Here is a 20088-nt window from a genome sequence, read left to right as displayed (position 1 = left end):
AAGCAGCAGAAAGTGTCAACGACAAGCAGCAGAAAGTATCAACGACAAGCAGCAGAAAGTATCAACGACAAGCAGCAGAAAGTATCAACGACAAGCAGCAGAAAGTATCAACGACAAGCAGCAGAAAGTATCAACGACAAGCAGCAGAAAGTATCAACGACAAGCAGCAGAAAGCATCAACGACAAGCAGCAGAAAGCATCAACGACAAGCAGCAGAAAGCATCAACGACAAGCAGCAGAAAGCGTCAACGACAAGCAGCAGAAAGCGTCAACGACAAGCAGCAGAAAGCGTCAACGACAAGCAGCAGAAAGCGTCAACGACAAGCAGCAGAAAGCGTCAACGACAAGCAGCAGAAAGCGTCAACGACAAGCAGCAGAAAGCGTCAACGACAAGCAGCAGAAAGCGTCAACGACAAGCAGCAGAAAGCGTCAACGACAAGCAGCAGAAAGCGTCAACGACAAGCAGCAGAAAGCGTCAACGACAAGCAGCAGAAAGCGTCAACGACAAGCAGCAGACAGTGTCAACGACAAGCAGCAGAAAGTGTCAACGACAAGCAGCAGAAAGCGTCAACGACAAGCAGCAGAAAGCGTCAACGACAAGCAGCAGAAAGCGTCAACGACAAGCAGCAGAAAGCGTCAACGACAAGCAGCAGAAAGCGTCAACGACAAGCAGCAGACAGTGTCAACGACAAGCAGCAGACAGTGTCAACGACAAGCAGCAGAAAGTGTCAACGACAAGCAGCAGAAAGTGTCAACGACAAGCAGCAGAAAGTGTCAACGACAAGCAGCAGAAAGTGTCAACGACAAGCAGCAGAAAGTGTCAACGACAAGCAGCAGAAAGTGTCAACGACAAGCAGCAGAAAGTGTCAACGACAAGCAGAAGAAAGTATCAACGACAAGCAGCAGAAAGTGTCAACCAGGGCTGTGGAGTCGGAGTCGGAGCTCATTTTGGTGGAGTCGGAGTCGGAGTCGGTATAAAATGGACCGACTCCTAAAATATATAAATAAATTGGGTACAGTAGTTCAATGCAGAATGTGCTGAATATTTTTTCATAGGAGTTTGGGAAAGTTATGAAATGTTCTATAAATGGCTGTTCTATTCCTGATCTAAGGCTACATTCACGCACATCGTTTTTCCTGTGTTTTTTGAGGATACGTTTTTCAGCTGCAAAAGCTGATCATCTTTTTAAAAAACTGCATCACCTGAAAGGTTTTTGAGCTCATAGATAATGTTACTCAATAGCAAAAGCAGATTAGAAATCTGCTCTATCCATTTATCCATATCTGTCTATCCATATCGTATCTGTACCAAAAATAATGAAAACCAGGTAGTACATCAATATATATTCTGTTCTAAATATCTTGATTATTGGATCATAAAAATGATTAAATGTCTGAGGTTCACATTGTACTACAATAAATTTTTCACTTAAATATAAGCAATATGTGTGGGAGTCGGAGTCGTGGAGTCGGAGTCGGTATAAGGGAAATTGAGGAGTCGGAGTCGCAGGTTTGGCTTACCGACTCCACAGCCCTGGTGTCAACGACAAGCAGCAGAACGCATCGACAAGCAGAAGAACGCATCGACAAGCATCAGAAAGTATCAACGACAAGCAGCAGAAAGTATCAACGACAAGCAGCAGAAAGTGTCAACGACAAGCAGCAGAAAGTGTCAACGACAAGCAGCAGACAGTGTCAACGACAAGCAGCAGAAAGTGTCAATGACAAGCAGCAGAAAGTATCAACGACAAGCAGCAGAACCTATCAACGACAAGCAGAAAAAAGTATCAACGACAAGCAGAACGCATGGACAAGCAGCAGAAAGTGTCAACGACAAGCAGCAGAAAGTATCAACGACAAGCAGAACGCATGGACAAGCAGCAGAAAGTGTCGACAAGCAGCAGAAAGTATCAACGACAAGCAGCAGAAAGTGTCAACGACAAGCAGCAGAAAGTGTCAACGACAAGCAGCAGAAAGTGTCAACGACAAGCAGCAGAAAGTATCATTGACAAGCAGAACGCATGGACAAGCACCAGAAAGTGTCAACGACAAGCAGCAGAAAGTATCAACGACAAGCAGCAGAAAGTATCAACGACAAGCAGCAGAAAGTATCAACGACAAGCAGCAGAAAGTGTCAACGACAAGCAGCAGAAAGTGTCAACGACAAGCAGCAGAACCTATCAACGACAAGCAGCAGTACCTATCAACGACAAGCAGCAGAAAGTATCATTGACAAGCAGAACGCATGGACAAGCACCAGAAAGTGTCAACGACAAGCAGCAGAAAGTATCAACGACAAGCAGCAGAAAGTATCTACGACAAGCAGCAGAAAGTATCTACGACAAGCAGCAGAAAGTATCAACGACAAGCAGCAGTAAGTATCAACGACAAGCAGCAGAAAGTGTCAACGACAAGCAGCAAAAAGTGTCAACGACAAGCAGCAGAACCTATCAACGACAAGCAGCAGTACCTATCAACGACAAGCAGCAGTAAGTGTCAACCACAAGCAGCAGAAAGAATCAACGACAAGCAGCAGAAAGTGTCAACGACAAGCAGCAGAAAGTGTCAACGACAAGCAGCAGAAAGTGTCAACGACAAGCAGAACGCATGGACAAGCAGCAGAAAGTGTCAACGACAAGCAGCAGAAAGTATCAACGACAAGCAGCAGAAAGTATCAACGACAAGCAGCAGAAAGTATGAACGACAAGCAGCAGAAAGTATCAACGACAAGCAGCAGAAAGTATCAACGACAAGCAGCAGAAAGTATCAACGACAAGCAGCAGAAAGTATCAACGACAAGCAGCAGAAAGTATCAACGACAAGCAGCAGAAAGTATCAACGACAAGCAGAACGCATGGACAAGCAGCAGAAAGTGTCAACGACAAGCAGCAGAAAGTGTCAACGACAAGCAGAACGCATGGACAAGCAGCAGAAAGTGTCAACGACAAGCAGCAGAAAGTATCAACGACAAGCAGCAGAAAGTATCAACGACAAGCAGCAGAAAGTATGAACGACAAGCAGCAGAAAGTATCAACGACAAGCAGCAGAAAGTATCAACGACAAGCAGCAGAAAGTATCAACGACAAGCAGCAGAAAGTATCAACGACAAGCAGCAGAAAGTATCAACGACAAGCAGCAGAAAGTATCAACGACAAGCAGCAGAAAGTATCAACGACAAGCAGCAGAAAGCATCAACGACAAGCAGCAGAAAGCATCAACGACAAGCAGCAGAAAGCATCAACGACAAGCAGCAGAAAGCATCAACGACAAGCAGCAGAAATCATCAACGACAAGCAGCAGAAATCAACGACAAGCAGCAGAAATCAACGACAAGCAGCAGAAATTATCAACGACAAGCAGCAGAAAGTATCAACGACAAGCAGCAGAAAGTATCAACGACAAGCAGCAGAAAGTATCAACGACAAGCAGCAGAAAGTGTCAACGACAAGCAGCAGAAAGTATCAACGACAAGCAGCAGAAAGGGTCAACGACAAGCAGAAGAAAGTATCAACGACAAGCAGCAGAAAGTATCAACGACAAGCAGAACGCATGGACAAGCAGCAGAAAGTGTCAACGACAAGCAGCATAATGTATCAACGACAAGCAGCAGAACGTATCAACGACAAGCAGCAGAAAGTATCAACGACAAGCAGCAGAAATTGTCAACGACAAGCAGCAGAAATTGTCAACGACAAGCAGCAGAAAGTGTCAACGACAAGCAGCAGAAAGTGTCAACGACAAGCAGCAGAAAGTGTCAACGACAAGCAGCAGAAAGTGTCAACGACAAGCAGCAGAAAGTGTCAACGACAAGCAGCAGAAAGTGTCAACGACAAGCAGCAGAAAGTATCAACGACAAGCAGAACGCATGGACAAGCAGCAGAAAGTGTCAACGACAAGCAGCAGAAAGTATCAACGACAAGCAGAACGCATGGACAAGCAGCAGAAAGTGTCAACGACAAGCAGCAGAAAGTGTCAACGACAAGCAGAACGCATGGACAAGCAGCAGAAAGTGTCAACGACAAGCAGCAGAAAGTATCAACGACAAGCAGAACGCATGGACAAGCAGCAGAAAGTGTCAACGACAAGCAGAACGCATGGACAAGCAGCAGAAAGTGTCAACGACAAGCAGAACGCATGGACAAGCAGCAGACAGTGTCAACGACAAGCAGCAGACAGTGTCAACGACAAGCAGCAGAAAGTGTCAACGACAAGCAGCAGAAAGTGTCAACGACAAGCAGCAGAAAGTGTCAACGACAAGCAGCAGAAAATATCAACGACAAGCAGAACGCATGGACAAGCAGCAGAAAGTGTCAACGACAAGCAGCAGAAAGTATCAACGACAAGCAGAACGCATGGACAAGCAGCAGAAAGTGTCAACGACAAGCAGCAGAAAGTATCAACGACAAGCAGAACGCATGGACAAGCAGCAGAAAGTATCAACGACAAGCAGCAGACAGTATCAACGACAAGCAGCAGACAGTATCAACGACAAGCAGCAGACAGTGTCAACGACAAGCAGCAGACAGTGTCAACGACAAGCAGCAGACAGTGTCAACGACAAGCAGCAGACAGTGTCAACGACAAGCAGCAGAAAGTATCAACCACAAGCAGAACGCATGGACAAGCAGCAGAAAGTGTCAACGACAAGCAGCAGAAAGTGTCAACGACAAGCAGCAGAAAGTATCAACGACAAGCAGCAGAAAGTGTCAACGACAAGCAGCAGAAAGTGTCAACGACAAGCAGCAGAAAGGGTCAACGACAAGCAGCAGAAAGGGTCAACGACAAGCAGCAGAAAGGGTCAACGACAAGCAGCAGAAAGGGTCAACGACAAGCAGCAGAAAGGGTCAACGACAAGCAACAGAAAGGGTCAACGACAAGCAGAACGCATGGACAAGCAGCAGAAAGTGTCAATGACAAGCAGCAGAAAGTGTCAACGACAAGCAGCAGAAAGTATCAACGACAAGCAGCAGAAAGTATCAATGACAAGCAGAACGCATGGACAAGCAGCAGAAAGTGTCAACGACAAGCAGCAGAAAGTATCAACGACAAGCAGCAGAAAGTATCAATGACAAGCAGAACGCATGGACAAGCAGCAGAAAGTGTCAACGACAAGCAGCAGAAAGTATCAACGACAAGCAGCAGAAAGTATCAACGACAAGCAGCAGAACGTGTCAACGACAAGCAGCAGAACGTGTCAACGACAAGCAGCAGAACGTGTCAACGACAAGCAGCAGAAAGTGTCAACGACAAGCAGCAGAACGTGTCAACGACAAGCAGCAGAACCTGTCAACGACAAGCAGCAGAACCTGTCAACGACAAGCAGCAGAGCCTGTCAACGACAAGCAGCAGAGCCTGTCAACGACAAGCAGCAGAACCTGTCAACGACAAGCAGCAGAACCTGTCAACGACAAGCAGCAGAACCTGTCAACGACAAGCAGCAGAACCTGTCAACGACAAGCAGCAGAACCTATCAACGACAAGCAGCAGAAAGTGTCAACGACAAGCAGCAGAAAGTATCAACGACAAGCAGCAGAAAGTGTCAACGACAAGCAGAACGCATGGACAAGCAGCAGAAAGTGTCAACGACAAGCAGCAGAACCTATCAACGACAAGCAGCAGAACCTATCAACGACAAGCAGCAGAAAGTGTCAACGACAAGCAGCAGAACCTATCAACGACAAGCAGCAGAAAGTGTCAACGACAAGCAGCAGAACCTATCAACGACAAGCAGCAGAAAGTGTCAACGACAAGCAGCAGAACCTATCAACGACAAGCAGCAGAAAGTGTAATCGACAAGCAGCAGAACCTATCAACGTCAAGCAGCAGAAAGTGTCAACGACAAGCAGCAGAAAGTGTCAACGACAAGCAGCAGAAAGGATCAACGACAAGCAGAACATAACGACAAGCAGCAGAACCTATCAACGAAAAGTAGCAGGAAGTTTCCAAAAACAAAGCCATTTTATTTATAACATGACATACTAAAACGTGACAAATTGCAGCTGAAAAAAAAAATCTGCTGCAAATACTGGAATGTTCGATGGATTAATGCTGCTTAAAATATGCACTTTTTTGTGCAGCATTTTTTCCACATTCATTTGAGTCGCTGAAAAATGTTGCAAAACGCTCAAAGAATTGACATACTGCAGATGTGAAAACGAAGCAGCGTGTGCACGAGATTTCAGAAAAGTAATTCACTTTGGGGGGATTCACGGCAGAGAGGCGGGAAAAAAAGCCTCAAATGCAATGTGTGAAAAAGCCCTGTAAGACACCAGAAATGTAGATAGCATTCTTAAGTGTAGCACAAAGTGACGTGAACATTTATCATGAACAACTACATAGAGAAAATGTAAATAATTAAGTAGTCATTCATGCAAGATATTTTAAAGCACCATTCCAATGGGCTTTTTGGGCTTTCACTGCTGCAGTGGAGGCATTCATATGTTACCTGTCCCCGGTATTATACTTACCAGCTGCCATGTTCTGCTTTTCCCGATGCCGCTCCGGTCTCTGAGCCACTATCTTGTGACCATAACATATGACTGACCGGAAGCTAAAGGTAACGGTCATAAGCTCTTAATGCAAGTCTAGAAGAAATTCGTTCCGACTCTCATAGACTTACGTTGAAAACTGACCTCGGCTCACCCAGCAAACACTGGAGTGATCCGATCTGGCAGGTCACAACCTGCAGATGATGACCGGAGTAGTGCTGAGAACAGATGAAGACGGCAGCTAGTAAGTATGATGCTAAGAGTTGGGAACTTCAATTAGTGGCACCACTCCAGCGGTAAAATAAAATTTAAAAAAATTAAATAAAAAATAAAAAAAAACACGCTGGAGTGGTGCTTTAACACTTACTGCAAAAGATAGATTGGATACAAGAGGGAAAGAGCCCAGTTTAGCATTTCTGCCACTGTGGTCCCACAATCAGAAGGGGTCTCAGCAAACGCAAGTAAATGTGGACTCCACCTATGTCACTATGTCATGTCAAAAGTACAATGAAACCACTACTATCTTTTCTTTACAGCCAGTTATTACCTTGAAGAACGGACTATGAAGCAGCTGCTTCCCTCCTCTGACGATTGGATCTTCATATTCAAACTGTCGTTGTAAGGCTTCAGGTAGGCCCTTCACCAACGCAGCTAAGGCACTGCCTGTAAAACTCTGAAAAAGGATCTGATGTGAAAATGCACAGGTAACCCAAAGGTAGCACTAATTCCTTCACAAAACACATCCTATATTACAAAATACAATGCCATACACAATTAGGTGTGGCGCTCAACACTATGGACTATTAATACTCCACGTTGACTAACCAATAGACATGGGTGAACATGAATGGAAAAGGACATAAAACTGCTGACGTCAACTCCAAACCATTACCCCACTTGCCAACGCACCAGGGCAAGTGGGAAAAGCTGAGGCTAAGAGCCAGAATTGACGCATCTAATGGATGGCCATTTCTGCGGTGGGTGAGAGCTGATGTTATTAGTCTCGGAGGGGGGCCAATATCCATGGCTCCTTCCTAGACTATTAATATTAGACCACAGCTGTCTGTCTATCCTATGCTGGGTATTAAAAATACAGGCACACCAGGCATTTTTTTCTTAGTTATTTAGATAAATAATTTTAAAAAACAGCGTGGAGTCCCCCCCATTTTTGATAACCAGAAAAAGCTAAAGCTGGGGGCTGGCATTCTTAAGCTGGGAACAGGCTATGGACATTGGTCCTCCGAAGTATAAAAACAGCAGCCAGCAGTCACCCAAGAAAAGGCACATCCATTAGATGAGCCAATTATAGCGCTTAGCTGACATCAAGCCCAGGGGTTAGTAATGGAGAAGCGTCTATTAGACATCCCATTACTAACTCATGTGGTGCAGTAACCTCTGTTAAAGCTAGGGGGCACTGCATATGCTACTCAGAATATGCATGTGGGCATTTCCATGATTGTAAATGTCCAGTATGTGTTGCAGAGGTTCTTATAAGCCAAAATAGCGTTGTTATGCTGGGACTTGTAGTCCACAAGTTATTTACCTAAGAGGGCGGCTTATAGGGCTAGTCCGAGAGGTGGGCGGGATCGGCTAGCCACACATACACCGCCCACAAATGGGGGTGGTTTGGGATATATAATGTGACTGAGGTCTGGTCACATGGGTTGTGTATTTTGATTGGTCAGAGTGCAAGGTCCAGCAAGGCCTGTGTGTGTTGGAAGTGTCTGGCACTGAACTTCCTGGAGAGCACATGGAAAGGCCCGAACCTGGTAGTGTGTGCGACAGCTCTGCGTAGGGGAGCTACTGCCTGGCTGTGGGTCTGGATCTGTGGTCGGTCTAGTGAGCAAGGCGTTGTCCGGAACGGTGATCCCAGTTCGGTCCCTTCCCTGATAACCTGTGAGCGATAACCCGTGAGTATCGCTGACCAGGGTCAGTAAGAGACTGTGTATGCTGTAAAACTGAATGTTTAACAGACGCTGTACTGGAAGCTATATGCTATTTAGTTCATGAAGAGCGGTTAAGGCTGCAGTTTAATAAACCGGATGAACTGTTTAACCCTGAATGTCCCAGCGTTTGCCTCAAAGATCAGCCAAGCGAGTAAATCCCCGTCAACTCATATGGTGGATCTCTACACCCAATAAATAAAAAGTAATAAAAGACAGACCCAGAGGAAGGTCCTTTATTTGGACAAAACACTCCCCGACCCTCTTTTACCCATTAATGTACAAATATAAATAAAAAATAAATAAATAAGTAATCCTCACCTGTCTACCGATAATCCATAATGCTAATGCCCCATGACGAGCCCCAACTTTGCTACCTCTGGTTGCACTGACATCAGTAGTGTTACCACACTCCGCAAGATAGCCAGCTCACACTGAGCAGAGTGTGAGAATGCAGTTGCGTGTGACCAGCAGCAACCTTAATGTCATCACTGAGGATCAAACGCAGACGTGTTCTCATGGTCAGTTTTCAGTGTGAGCTAGTTGCCGGGCTCTGCAGTCGCATTAATAATGTCACCACTCAGCAATGCAACCAGTTGTAGCAGAGTTGGGGTTCGTCGTGGGATATCAGCATTATCGATGGACAGGTGAGTATAACTTGGATTTTTTATTTTTTAAATTAATAAATGGGCAAAAGAAGGTAATTGTAGGGGAGTGTTTTCTTTAATTAAAGGACTTTTTCTGTGTGAGTTTTTCTTACTTTTGAGTACGGGGTTTGAAATGGGGAAGTCAGACCCCTGGGCCTGATGTCAGATGACATCAACCCCAAAACCATTACCCCAGTTGCAAACGCACGAAGGCAAGTGGGAAGAGTCGAGGCTAAGTGTCATAATTGGCACATCTCTGGATGCACAATTTCTGCGGCAGCTGAGGGCTGGTGTTTTTAGTCTGGTAGGGGTCTAATATCCGTGGACCCTTACCAGCCTATTAATTTCAGCCCACAACTGTCAGTTTAGCCTTTGCTGGTTATTAAATATAGGGAAGGGACCCCATGTCATTTTTTTTCTCTTTTTGTGGTCCATCCATTCTAATAAACAGTAAAGGCTAATAATTATAATAGGCTGAGAACCTTTAAGGATATTGGCCTCTTACCAGAAAAACACCAGCCCTCAGCTGTCAGCTTTCCCTCAGCTTTTTAGTAAAAATAAACATGACCCCACGCCATTTTTTCCTTTTACTAACTAAATACATGTGCAGTAAAATATACACACACTGCACTAATTATCTCACTGACATTTATTACTATGTACAGGCGCCGGCTTATGAATACTCACATCGTAAGTCTGATCTTGCTATTAGCGAGACCAGGCGTACTCTGATGAGATTAGTACTCATCAGTCGAAGCCTGACCGTCAGTATCCTTTTCACCGCTGGTCACAGCTGCTGGCTCACATGCTGTCATCTTGAACCACAGCACTGTGGCCGGTGGTAGCATGCAGGTTTATCGCCGACCAGAGCCGGTTTTCCCACTTTGTCACACAGATGACAGCATGGGAACCGCCGGATGTTTGAACCCCCCATTCACTTGAATGGAGTCCAAGTCCGGGTTCGAGTTAGGGTACTGTTCTGATATCCAAACCAAACTTTTTTATAAAGTTAGGCAGAACTTGATGGACCTGAACATCCCATCCCTAATAACCAACAAAAGTAAACTTGTAGAAATGCAAACATAGAATTATTATTTTCCAAGAATAGCTTGGTTTACTCAGCGGATCTGTCATCATATTTCACAATATGAACGGCATACATCAGGCATCTCTTAGACTTGATCAGGCAAATACATCTCAGAATTGGCTGCAAAGCTTTCTGAAAGTTTCCCTACCCAATATCAAAATGAGCATTTCATGAGTCTAGCTACTTATTTTGATTTCTGGATTATACAGCCATTCTGATGTGCAAATTTCAAGGTAAGTACATCAACCTCATCAGGTAGAAAGATGCCTATTTAATAATATATGCAGTTAAGTCTGGTGACAGATCTCATTTAAAAGAACAGTAAATATCTCACCATTGCACGTGCTTCAGAGTCTCCTTCTCCAAGCAATCTATTGATGTTAATAGACTGCCCAAACTCCGTGGTAAGGAGTTTCCTCAGCCTCTGCAATGCCCACATCCGGTGACCTGCCGCTACAATGTGCAGAGATACAAATCACATCTCAACCAGTCACAACAATAAGCAAAAAGGGCATACAAATGGAATGGGCAGGTTCTACAGAATTACATGTTTTTCTAGCGCCACCCTTCGATATTGACTTGCAGGGTGGCTCTCTGACCCATTAGAAAGCCTGGAAAGACGACAAGGGATATCTAAGAAGCAGAAACCATTCTGGGGGAAAGAAAATTTGCCTACCTTCATCCAGGGAAGCATTGCCTATAGACTAAGTTCACACAATGACAATTTGGTGCATTTTTTTCCACTGAGTATTTTCATGAACAAAAAAAAGAAAATGTATTACAATTTGAGCAAAGTGTATGGGGATTATGGAAATATTTGGCCCACTCCAGTTTTTTTTTTTTCTGATGCAGAAACCGACCATTGGTGTAATTTTGAAGTCCGCAGCATGTGAATTATTTGTGGGAGATGTGTGATTTATTTGCAGATTTTCCCTCTCAAGTTGAAGGACACGGAAAACCGGCAGTTAAAAGCAATTTTAGGCTGTGTGCCCACGTAGCGATTTTTAAGCGTTTTTGCCGCGATTTTCGGCGCGAAAACGTTTAAAAATCGTTTACAGAACGCCCCCCATGCATTCCTATGGCATTCCGCACATGCTGTGCTAATGCTGCGCTTTTTTCCGCGGCGGAATCGCATCGCGAAAAAAATCGCAGCATGCTCATTCTTTTGTGCGATATCGCAAAGAATTGCCGCGATTCCGCACCCATAGGAATGCATGAGAATCGCTTACTTCCCGCATGTGGCTATGCCCACCATGCAGGAAGTTAAGCGTCTCATGTGCGGTTGGTACCCACGGTGTGGAGGAGAGGAGACTGTCCTCCATGCCCTGGGTACCATACCCCTGTAAAAAAAAGAATAAAAAATCGGGGTATATTTACCTTCTGACGTCCCGCGCTGCATTCCCGGCCTAAGCGTTCCCAGTAATGCCTTGCGGCACGGTCCAGTGATGACGTGGTCTCGCGAGATCGCTATAGTAACACGAGACTACGTCATCACAGGTCTCGCAAGGCATTACTGGGAACGCTGAGGCCCGGGAATGCAGCGCGGGACGCCGGAAGGTAAATATACACCGATTTTTTTATTTTTTTTAGCATTTTAACATTCTTTTACTATTGATGTCGCATAGGCGGCCTCAATAGTAAAACCCTGGTCACACTCGTCAAACACTGTTTGACGAGTGTGACCAACCTGTCAATCACTTTCCAAGCGATGCTTCAAATCGCTTGGAAAGTGCTTGAATATCGCACACGAAAATCGCGATAAAATCGCGGTGAAATCGCGCGTAAAAAAACGCGCGATTTCTGGGAAGGAGTCCGGTTTTTGGTGTGCGTTTTAACACGCACCGTGGGCACATAGCCTTACTGCATTTCAGGGGTGGAAACGCAGTAAAAACGCATGTAATCAGCACGACTAACAACAAAGTTTCATCAAAACTAAGTAACGCTGCAACCAGGGAGTTTCTAACACAAAAGTTAAAAAATCCAAAAAGAGTACCAAACCGCAGAAGAAAAAAAAAGAAAAAACATTAACCCCTTCATGCTGTGGCGGTCTTGTAGTTTTGTTTTCGTTTTTCCTCCCCTTCTTCCAAGAGCCACAACTTTTTATATTTCTGTCAACATAGCTGTATGAGGGACGAGTTGTACTTTTCAATAGCACCATTGATTTCTCCATATAGTGTACTTACTTTTCAATAGCACCATTGATTTCTCCATATTGTGTACTGGAAGAGGGAAAATAATTCCAAGTGCTTTGAAATTACAAAAAAGTGCAATTCCACAATTGTTTTTCAGTTTGTTTGTTTTTTATTTATCATTTCGCTATATGGTAAAACTGACCTGGCATTATGATTCTCCAGGTCAGTACGAGTTCACAGATACCAAACAAGTATAGTTTATTTTTATTTAAGTGGTGAAAAAAATCCAAAGTGAAAAATGTGATTGTTGCCATTTTACGAGACCTGTAGCATTTCCATTTTTTGGGATCTGGGTGGACTTATTTTTTTGTGTGGCCTGAGCGGACGTTTTTGTTTATACCATTTTGGGTTTTTTATCGCCTTTTATGGCAATGTTGCAGTGGCCAAAAAATGGAATTCTGCCAATTTGATTTTTTTTCTCGTCACGCTGTTTACCGATCAGATTAATTTACTTTTAATTTTGATAGATAGGACATTTTTTAAAGTGATACTAAATGTGTGTGTTTTTTAATTATCTTATTTTCAGTGAGGCAAAAGGGGGCCGATTTAAACTTATTTTTTTTGTTTTCTGTTTTTCAGATTTTTAAAGCTTTTTTGTTTTTCTACTTTTTAATTTTATTTAATAACTCACTTAGTAGTCTTGAAGCTGTGATCGTCCGATCTCATGTGCTACACATAGTGGGGCTTCAGCACGCTATGTATAGCAAAAATCACGATCTTTTATGAACACCGGCTATGAGTCGGCATTCATAGCAATATCATATTGACAGGCATGGGGGTCTTCTGCAAACCCCCAGAAGTCATGACAACCATTCGGTGCCCCACAACCATGTGACAGGGGTGCTGACGGGAGGTATTTATGATGCGTTTCCGGCTGACGCATTGTAAATACTGCTGTCAGAGTGACAGCGGGATTTAACTGGTTAACAGCCGCAAGTGGAGCTCCGATCCACCCTCGGCTGTTAAAGGCACCCGACAGCTCATTAAATCAGCTGTCATTTGCAGGGAAAGATGCGGGCTCAACGTTGGAGCCTGCGTCAAAGTCAGGGACATGACATATGACAAATATATGTAATAAGTCGAGAAGGGGGGAAAAAAATATGTAACAAAAATGCAATTAAAAAAACGTGGGTAAACTTAAAAAGCCAGTTGGTACAGAAATGTTGCTGAAAATCTGAATAAAAAACGAAGCAAATACTCATTGTGAGAATTCAGTCCAAGACTTCCACCAGTTGGATCTCCAAAAGTTGAAACCCTTATTTTATATTCCCAAAACTATAGAATTGAAATATAAAAAAAAAAAAACTTGTCTCTGACTTCAGTACATACCAAGGGCACTAAGCTGTGCACATGCCGCAAGGGAAGCAGCCAGGCGAGGAACGATCCCTCGATTGGAAGCAAAATTCAAACGAAAATCCAAAAGACAGGTGACTAAGTCCATAGATGGGCAGGACAGGATGCATCGATCTGACAGGAGGTCTTTTGGACCTAGAAGAATGCACGTTTACAGCTTTTATAAAACAAAACAAAAAAAACAAAAAAAGAAAAAAGACGACCACCAAATAAAATATACTCAGCCCCTACCTGCAGCCGGCATGATAGGATAAACTGTGAACCGCCAGCCCCAGCCATTGACCGATCCATCACTAATAAACTTCCACTTCAGTTCATCGCCAGGAATTCTCAGCTCACTAGACCAGTCAGACCATTCTCGGCCTACCGGATAGAGATTACGGGACGATTAGTCACCACACTGGTGATGAGGGATCGGTAACTAGGCTCTATTTTTTGAAATGCCCTATTCATATAAAGGATAGTATAAATGTCTACCCACAACTGAAAATGTGCTACAGTAATAAAAAAAAAACAAAAAAAAAAAACTGCACTATTGGATCATGTCACTTCTAAAGGAATAACATGAAATGTAGAGAAATGATATGAAGAACCATGCAGAACAAAAATAAAGTGCAAGAACCAATAAAAAAAATAAATACATACTAAAAAGGATATTCTCAAGTTTGTATAGAGCTTGCTTGTGCTGCACCCTCCTAGATAACTGGCCAACTTGGAACTGCAGGGTAACTGGCAACCTAGGAAAATCTTTGCTCTCAAAAGCATAAAGGATTTTTAATAAGGGTAAATTAAGTTTCTTGTTTTTCCAGCACTTTGCAGGTTTACCCGTTTTGTGAACTGGAGGCAGCCCCTTTAATACAATGCAATATGAGTCAGGCAAGTCCAAAAGGACGGTGGGATTATCATTGAGATGTTCCAATAGAGCAGTACAATGTCGTAAAACCACACATCACAAAATGTCTCTGCACTGAGGATCACATACATCACGGGATATCGCATCCCCGCAAAGACATGTCGCTAAATTCTAGAATGGGAAAATGCTTTGAGGTGAAGAAATAAGTCTCCCAATTCCTTCTCCGAACCCTGGTAGAATCCGCTGAGGACATGGTGTCCGGTGGAAGCTGACATCTATGCACATTGCACGTCTGTACGGACTTGTACGTATGACATCCAGCAGATGCAGAGCGAACAGCTCGGGGACCACATGCTAGAATCTGCTACAGTATTCGCGCACACTCATATTTAGAAGCAGAAATAGGAGACTTCTTTCCAGCAACATTATCTGAAATGTACGGCATTTGCTAGTTATGTTTCGAAACATTCCCAAATTTCATATTAAAATGACAAGAAAATGCTACCTTGTTGCCAACAGCTTGCCTTTTTATATGGCTACTAAATATTTTATTAAATGCATATGCTATTTGGTTTAATGGGACAATTTAAAACCGTGTTCAAAAGTAGATTGGGCGAAACATCTGAAGCACACTAAGTCGGATGTATATTCCCTAAAGTCTACCCCTACACCCAAATGACAAACTTAGGCAATTAGCCGCAATGCAGAAGAAAACACTGCAAACTGTATGTAATTCTGTAGCGGCCCACAGTATGGCAAATAGCACTCTGCTCAGATGCGGGCACATGCTGGAGGTGAAAAGGACACTTACACTTCTTGGGAACACAGGAGTGCGGCTATGTACATGTTATGCACTTGGGAGCGTTTCTGGAGCATACAGGGAACATGATCCTCCAAATGCAGTGTGAACATAGCCCAAAATCCTTTCTACATTCAATGCGTTAGCGTACTATTAAAAATATTAGCCATGTAAAAGTAACAACTCAAAAGTATTGATGGGTGGGAGTACACAGAATACTGTCAATCAGTGGTGGAAGCAGGGTTATACAGAGCTCATGAACATGGAGGACTGCATAACAGTAGGTTTACTAGTCCTCTACTGATAAAATAGTGGTTTTATCAGCAGGAAGTTAATAAAACTACAGCAAGCAGCCCAATAAGTGACATCACTGGAATCAGGGTCTCTACATTATGCCGCACTTAGATTAGGTGGCAAAAAACCTGATGACAGATTCCTTTGGAGTCAGTCTTCAGTGTCATTGAAGAATGTAAAGCAGAGATAGTCTGCGTCTTTGTTTTAGAATTGTCTCTATAACACGGAAAAAGGTTTGTAAAAAGTACAGCAACATTTTTATTTCTTGTAGAGATGCCTTATACTAAATGTTTGTTTTTGAAAAATAATAATTATTGTCAGAAATCCACTAGAGCCTTTTAGTAGTAAAGCGAGTTCAGCTGAATGACTAGCATCTTTTATATTTAATATGAAGAAGAAATGTATATACAAAAATAGCTTGCAATAAGAAGAATGCACAACTGGACCATTGAAACAGATAAAGTATTGGGATTAGTTCTAAAAATGACAGTTTACCAGGACAATGTTGGAAATGGCCATTATTTTGTTAGACTGGTCATATGCGCGTGTGCATTTTGGCTACAGGAGGTAAATCTGACAATCACAAGTAGTTCTACTCTTCTGACATGTACAGTGGGTACGGAAAGTATTCACATCCCCTTTAAATTTTTCACTCTGTTTCACTGCAGTCATTTGGTAAATTAAAAAAAAGTTCTTTTTTTCTCTCATTAATGTACACTCTGACCCCCATCTTGACTGAAAAAAACAAACGTAGAAATGTTTGCAAATTTATTAAAAAAGAAAAACTGAAATATCATATGGTCATAAGTATTCAGACCTTTTGCTCAGACACTCATATTTAAAGGGAACCTGTCACCTCATTTTTCAGCTATAAGCTGCGGCCACTGCCTTTCGGGGCTTATCTACAGCATTCTGCAGTGTGCAGGCGCTGGGTCTCTCTTGACCTTTCCTGGCGCCTGCGTACTGCAGTACTGTACTCTGCCCTTAATAGGGCAGATCAGTACGCCTGCGCAGGAGCCACTACACGAAGCAAGGAAGATGACGACATCGCATGAAGATGGGAGGTGTCGGACCCGGTTCTGTGACGTCCATTGGACAGGACCGCCCCTGGGTGTGTATAATAGGGATTTTTGTGTACTCACTGTAAAATCCTTTTCTTCGAGCCGATCATTGGGGGACACAGAGACAGTGGGTGTTATACTGCTGCCACTAGGAGGACACTAAGTAAACCAGAAAAAAAAAAGTTAGCTCCTCTCCTGCAGTATACACCCTCTCGCTGGCTGGGATTTCTCCAGTTCGGTGAAAAACAGCAGTAGGAGCATAAACAGTCAACAATAACCATAACTAAGTCAAAGCCTAAAAATGCTACAGTGAGCCAATAGGCTAAACAGGGTGGGTGCTGTGTCCCCCAATGATTGTCTCAGAGAAAAGGATTTTACGGTGAGTACACAAAAATCCCTATTTCACCTACGCCTCATTGGGGGACACAGACAGTGGAACGTCCTAAAGCAGTCCCTGGGTGGGGAGCATACATCTGCTAATACGTCATGTACCACTGAGGTACTGCCAATTGCTGGCTACGTCTGCCGAGAGCTGCATCCGCAGAGGCCTGAGAATGAATTAAGCAATGTTTATAAAGGTATGCAGGCTGGACCAAGTCGCAGCCTTGCAGGCCTGTTCTGCCGAGGCCTGGTGCCGAATGGCCGAAGAGGCGCCCACTGACTGGGTAGAGTGTGCCTTAATCCCCGCTGGGACAGGCGCGTTCCTGACAGTAGAAATCATGAATCACCAAGGGAATCCACTTGGCTAGCGCGGTTTTGACGCGGCTAGACCCTTCCTATGCCCCTCTGGAAGCATGAACAGGGCATCTGACTTAAGGAAGGGAGCTGTCCGAGAGATGTACAGTCTCATCGCCCTAACCACATCCTGGGTGTGGAGGGCTTTTTGAATGTGATGGACTGGTGCCAGACAAAAAGGAAGACAAAACAATTTACTCGTCGAGATGGAAAGAGGAGATGACCTCAGGCAGGAAGGACGGGGACGTCCTGAGAACTACCCTTTCCTGATGAAAATTCAGGAACGGAGAACGGCAGGACAGGGCTGCCAATTCCGAAACTCGTCTGATTGACGTAATTGCCAGTAGAAAACCACCTTCCAAGAGAGGACGGACAGTGACACGTCCTGCAGCGGTTCGAAAGGAGCCTCCTGTAAGGCCCCAAGAACCAGGTTAAAGGTCCCATGATTCCAATGGCCTTCTATAAAGAGGCGCCACATGGGAAACTCCTAGAATGAGCGTCTTGACCTGAAGTTTGGTGGCAATTATGCGTTGGAAAAGTACTTGACAAGGCCGAACTTTGGCCCTTGAGCGAACTAAGTGCGAGGCTTGATTTTAATTCAGATTGAAGGAATTCCAATATGGCCGGAATGAAAAACACCAGAGGTGATCGACCATGATCCTTGCACCGCGAAAAGAAGGTTTTGCCTGGTGCGGTGATAGATGTGCATGGACACAGGCTTCTTAGCACTAATCATGGTGGAAATCACGTCGTGAGAGAACTGAGCCTGTGGTAAAAACCAGGATTCAACGGCCACGCCGTCAAAGACAGGACCTCGGAGTTCTGGTGGAAACTCGGGCCCTGCGAAAGTAGATCCATGCGATCAGGAAGTCGCTAGAAGATGACGGCAACCAGTTGTATTAATTCTGCATACCATGCTCGGCGCGGCCAATCTGGCGCGACTAGGATCAATGATACTCCCTTCGCTCTGATCTTCTTGATGACCCTCGGAAGCAAGGAAAGAGGGAGGAAGATGTACGGGAACCGGAGCCGGTGCCATGGCAGAACTAGGGCGTCCGCTCCGATGGCGCATGGATCGCGCGATTGGGCAACGAACCGAGGAACGTTGTTGTTTAGTCTTGAGGCCATGAAATCCACATCCGGAGTCCCCCAACAATGACAAATCTGCTGAAAGACTTCCGGATGAAGGGACAACTCTCCCGAGGCAATGCTTTGGCGACTGAGAAAATCTGGCATCCAATTTTCTTCTTGGCCCAATGGAGGATGTGACTCACTTCGTGCATGGCCATCCTGCTACGGATACCTCCCTGGTGGTTGATATACGCTGTGGCGTTGTTGGATTGGATCCTGATGGGGTGATCTGCGAGATGTGTAAACTCCATAGAGCTAATCTGATTGCTCGTATTTCCAAAATGTTGATGGGGAGATGTTACTTTTGGGTCGACCAGCAACCCTTGTGCCGTGTGGTGACAAAAGACTGCACCCCAGTCGAGAAGATTTGCGTCGGTGGTTACTACCAATCATTTTACTGGGAGAAAAGACTACCCCTGGTTCAGGAAGGACCTCAGTGTCCACCACCTGAGGGCTTGCCTGACCCACAGGGACAGAAGGATCCGACGATCCAGGGAGAACGGGTTCTTTTTCCAAGCTAACAACAACGCATGTTGTAAGGAACGGAGGTGGAACTGTCACAATGGAACTACGTCCATCGCTGCCACCATCTTTCCGAGAACTCCCATGCTGAAATGAACAGAGCGCGAAACCGGTGGTTAAAGAGTCCGCGCTACCTGTAGTAAGGCTTGGGCCCTTTCTGGAGGGAGAATGACCAACTCGCAGGAAGTGTCCAAGATCATTCCTAAAAAGGACATCTGCTGAGCTGGTTTTGGGAAAGACTTTTCGAAAATTATGTTCCAGCCCAGGCAAGAAAGTGTATCCCTGTTATGTCCACGGATTCCTCGCAGGCTGGACGGGACAGGCCCTTGATGAGCAGGTCGTCCAGATACGGTAAAACCGCCACTCCCTGCGAGTGGAGAATGGCCATGACAGCCGCCATGACCTTAGTAAAGATCCTGGGGGCGTTGGCGAGTCCTACGGGCCAGGCAAAGAACTGGAAGTGTTGCTCATGAATTGCAAAAAAATGCAGGAACTGCTGGTGAGACGGGCAGATCCGGAATGTGAAAGTAAGCGTCCTTGATGTCGATGGATGCTAGGAACTTTTCCTTTTTCCATGGAAGTGGCAACTGACCGGAGGGATTCCATTCGGAGTCGCCGTACTTTGACAAACTGATTTAACAGTTTGGGATCCAGAAGGAGTCGAATCGTCCTTTTTGGGAACCACAAAAAAAAGTTTGAATAAAAACCCATGAACCTTTCGTGATGAGGGCCCGGAATGATGACTCCGTCCCTTATCAGAGCCTGAACAGCCCGAAGGAAGGCTCTTGTCTTTTCCTTGGGGGATAGGAAAGGAAAACCCGAGTTGGAGGGGAGAAACTTCTGTCTTGTATCAGGAGGACACCACCTGATCAGGACAACTACCTGATCCACTTGTCATGGGCAACTGTGAGGCAAGTGTGGCTGAAGGAAAATAGGCGGCCGCCAACTTTGCTGGTGCCTGCCGGAAACCGCAACAAGTCATT

At 44.6% G+C, this 20088-nt stretch overlaps 1 protein-coding gene across 9 annotated transcripts in view; it reads right to left on the bottom strand.

Annotated features, from left to right (window-relative positions):
• Positions 1-20088, bottom strand: part of HERC2 (HECT and RLD domain containing E3 ubiquitin protein ligase 2) — a 364746-nt gene that overhangs the window by 59907 nt on the left and 284751 nt on the right. For 5 of the 9 annotated variants that reach the window (XM_073541474.1, XM_073541468.1, XM_073541473.1 and 2 more), the window contains 4 exons: positions 13942-14073; positions 13687-13845; positions 10500-10618; positions 7036-7173 (listed from right to left, as the gene is read on the bottom strand). In XM_073541474.1, coding sequence (XP_073397575.1) covers positions 7036-7173; positions 10500-10618; positions 13687-13845; positions 13942-14073 — 548 coding nt within the window. The remainder of the gene's footprint in view (positions 1-7035; positions 7174-10499; positions 10619-13686; positions 13846-13941; positions 14074-20088) is intronic. The other 4 variants (XM_073541475.1, XM_073541476.1, XM_073541470.1 and 1 more) reach the window with 1 other exon arrangement.

The sequence above is a fragment of the Dendrobates tinctorius genome, unplaced genomic scaffold (assembly GCF_039654945.1).
Source record: "Dendrobates tinctorius isolate UK_male_01 unplaced genomic scaffold, ASM3965494v1 ptg000121l, whole genome shotgun sequence".
In the NCBI taxonomy this organism is placed as follows: Eukaryota; Metazoa; Chordata; class Amphibia; order Anura; family Dendrobatidae; genus Dendrobates; species Dendrobates tinctorius.
This window is presented reverse-complemented; position numbering and strand designations above follow the sequence as displayed.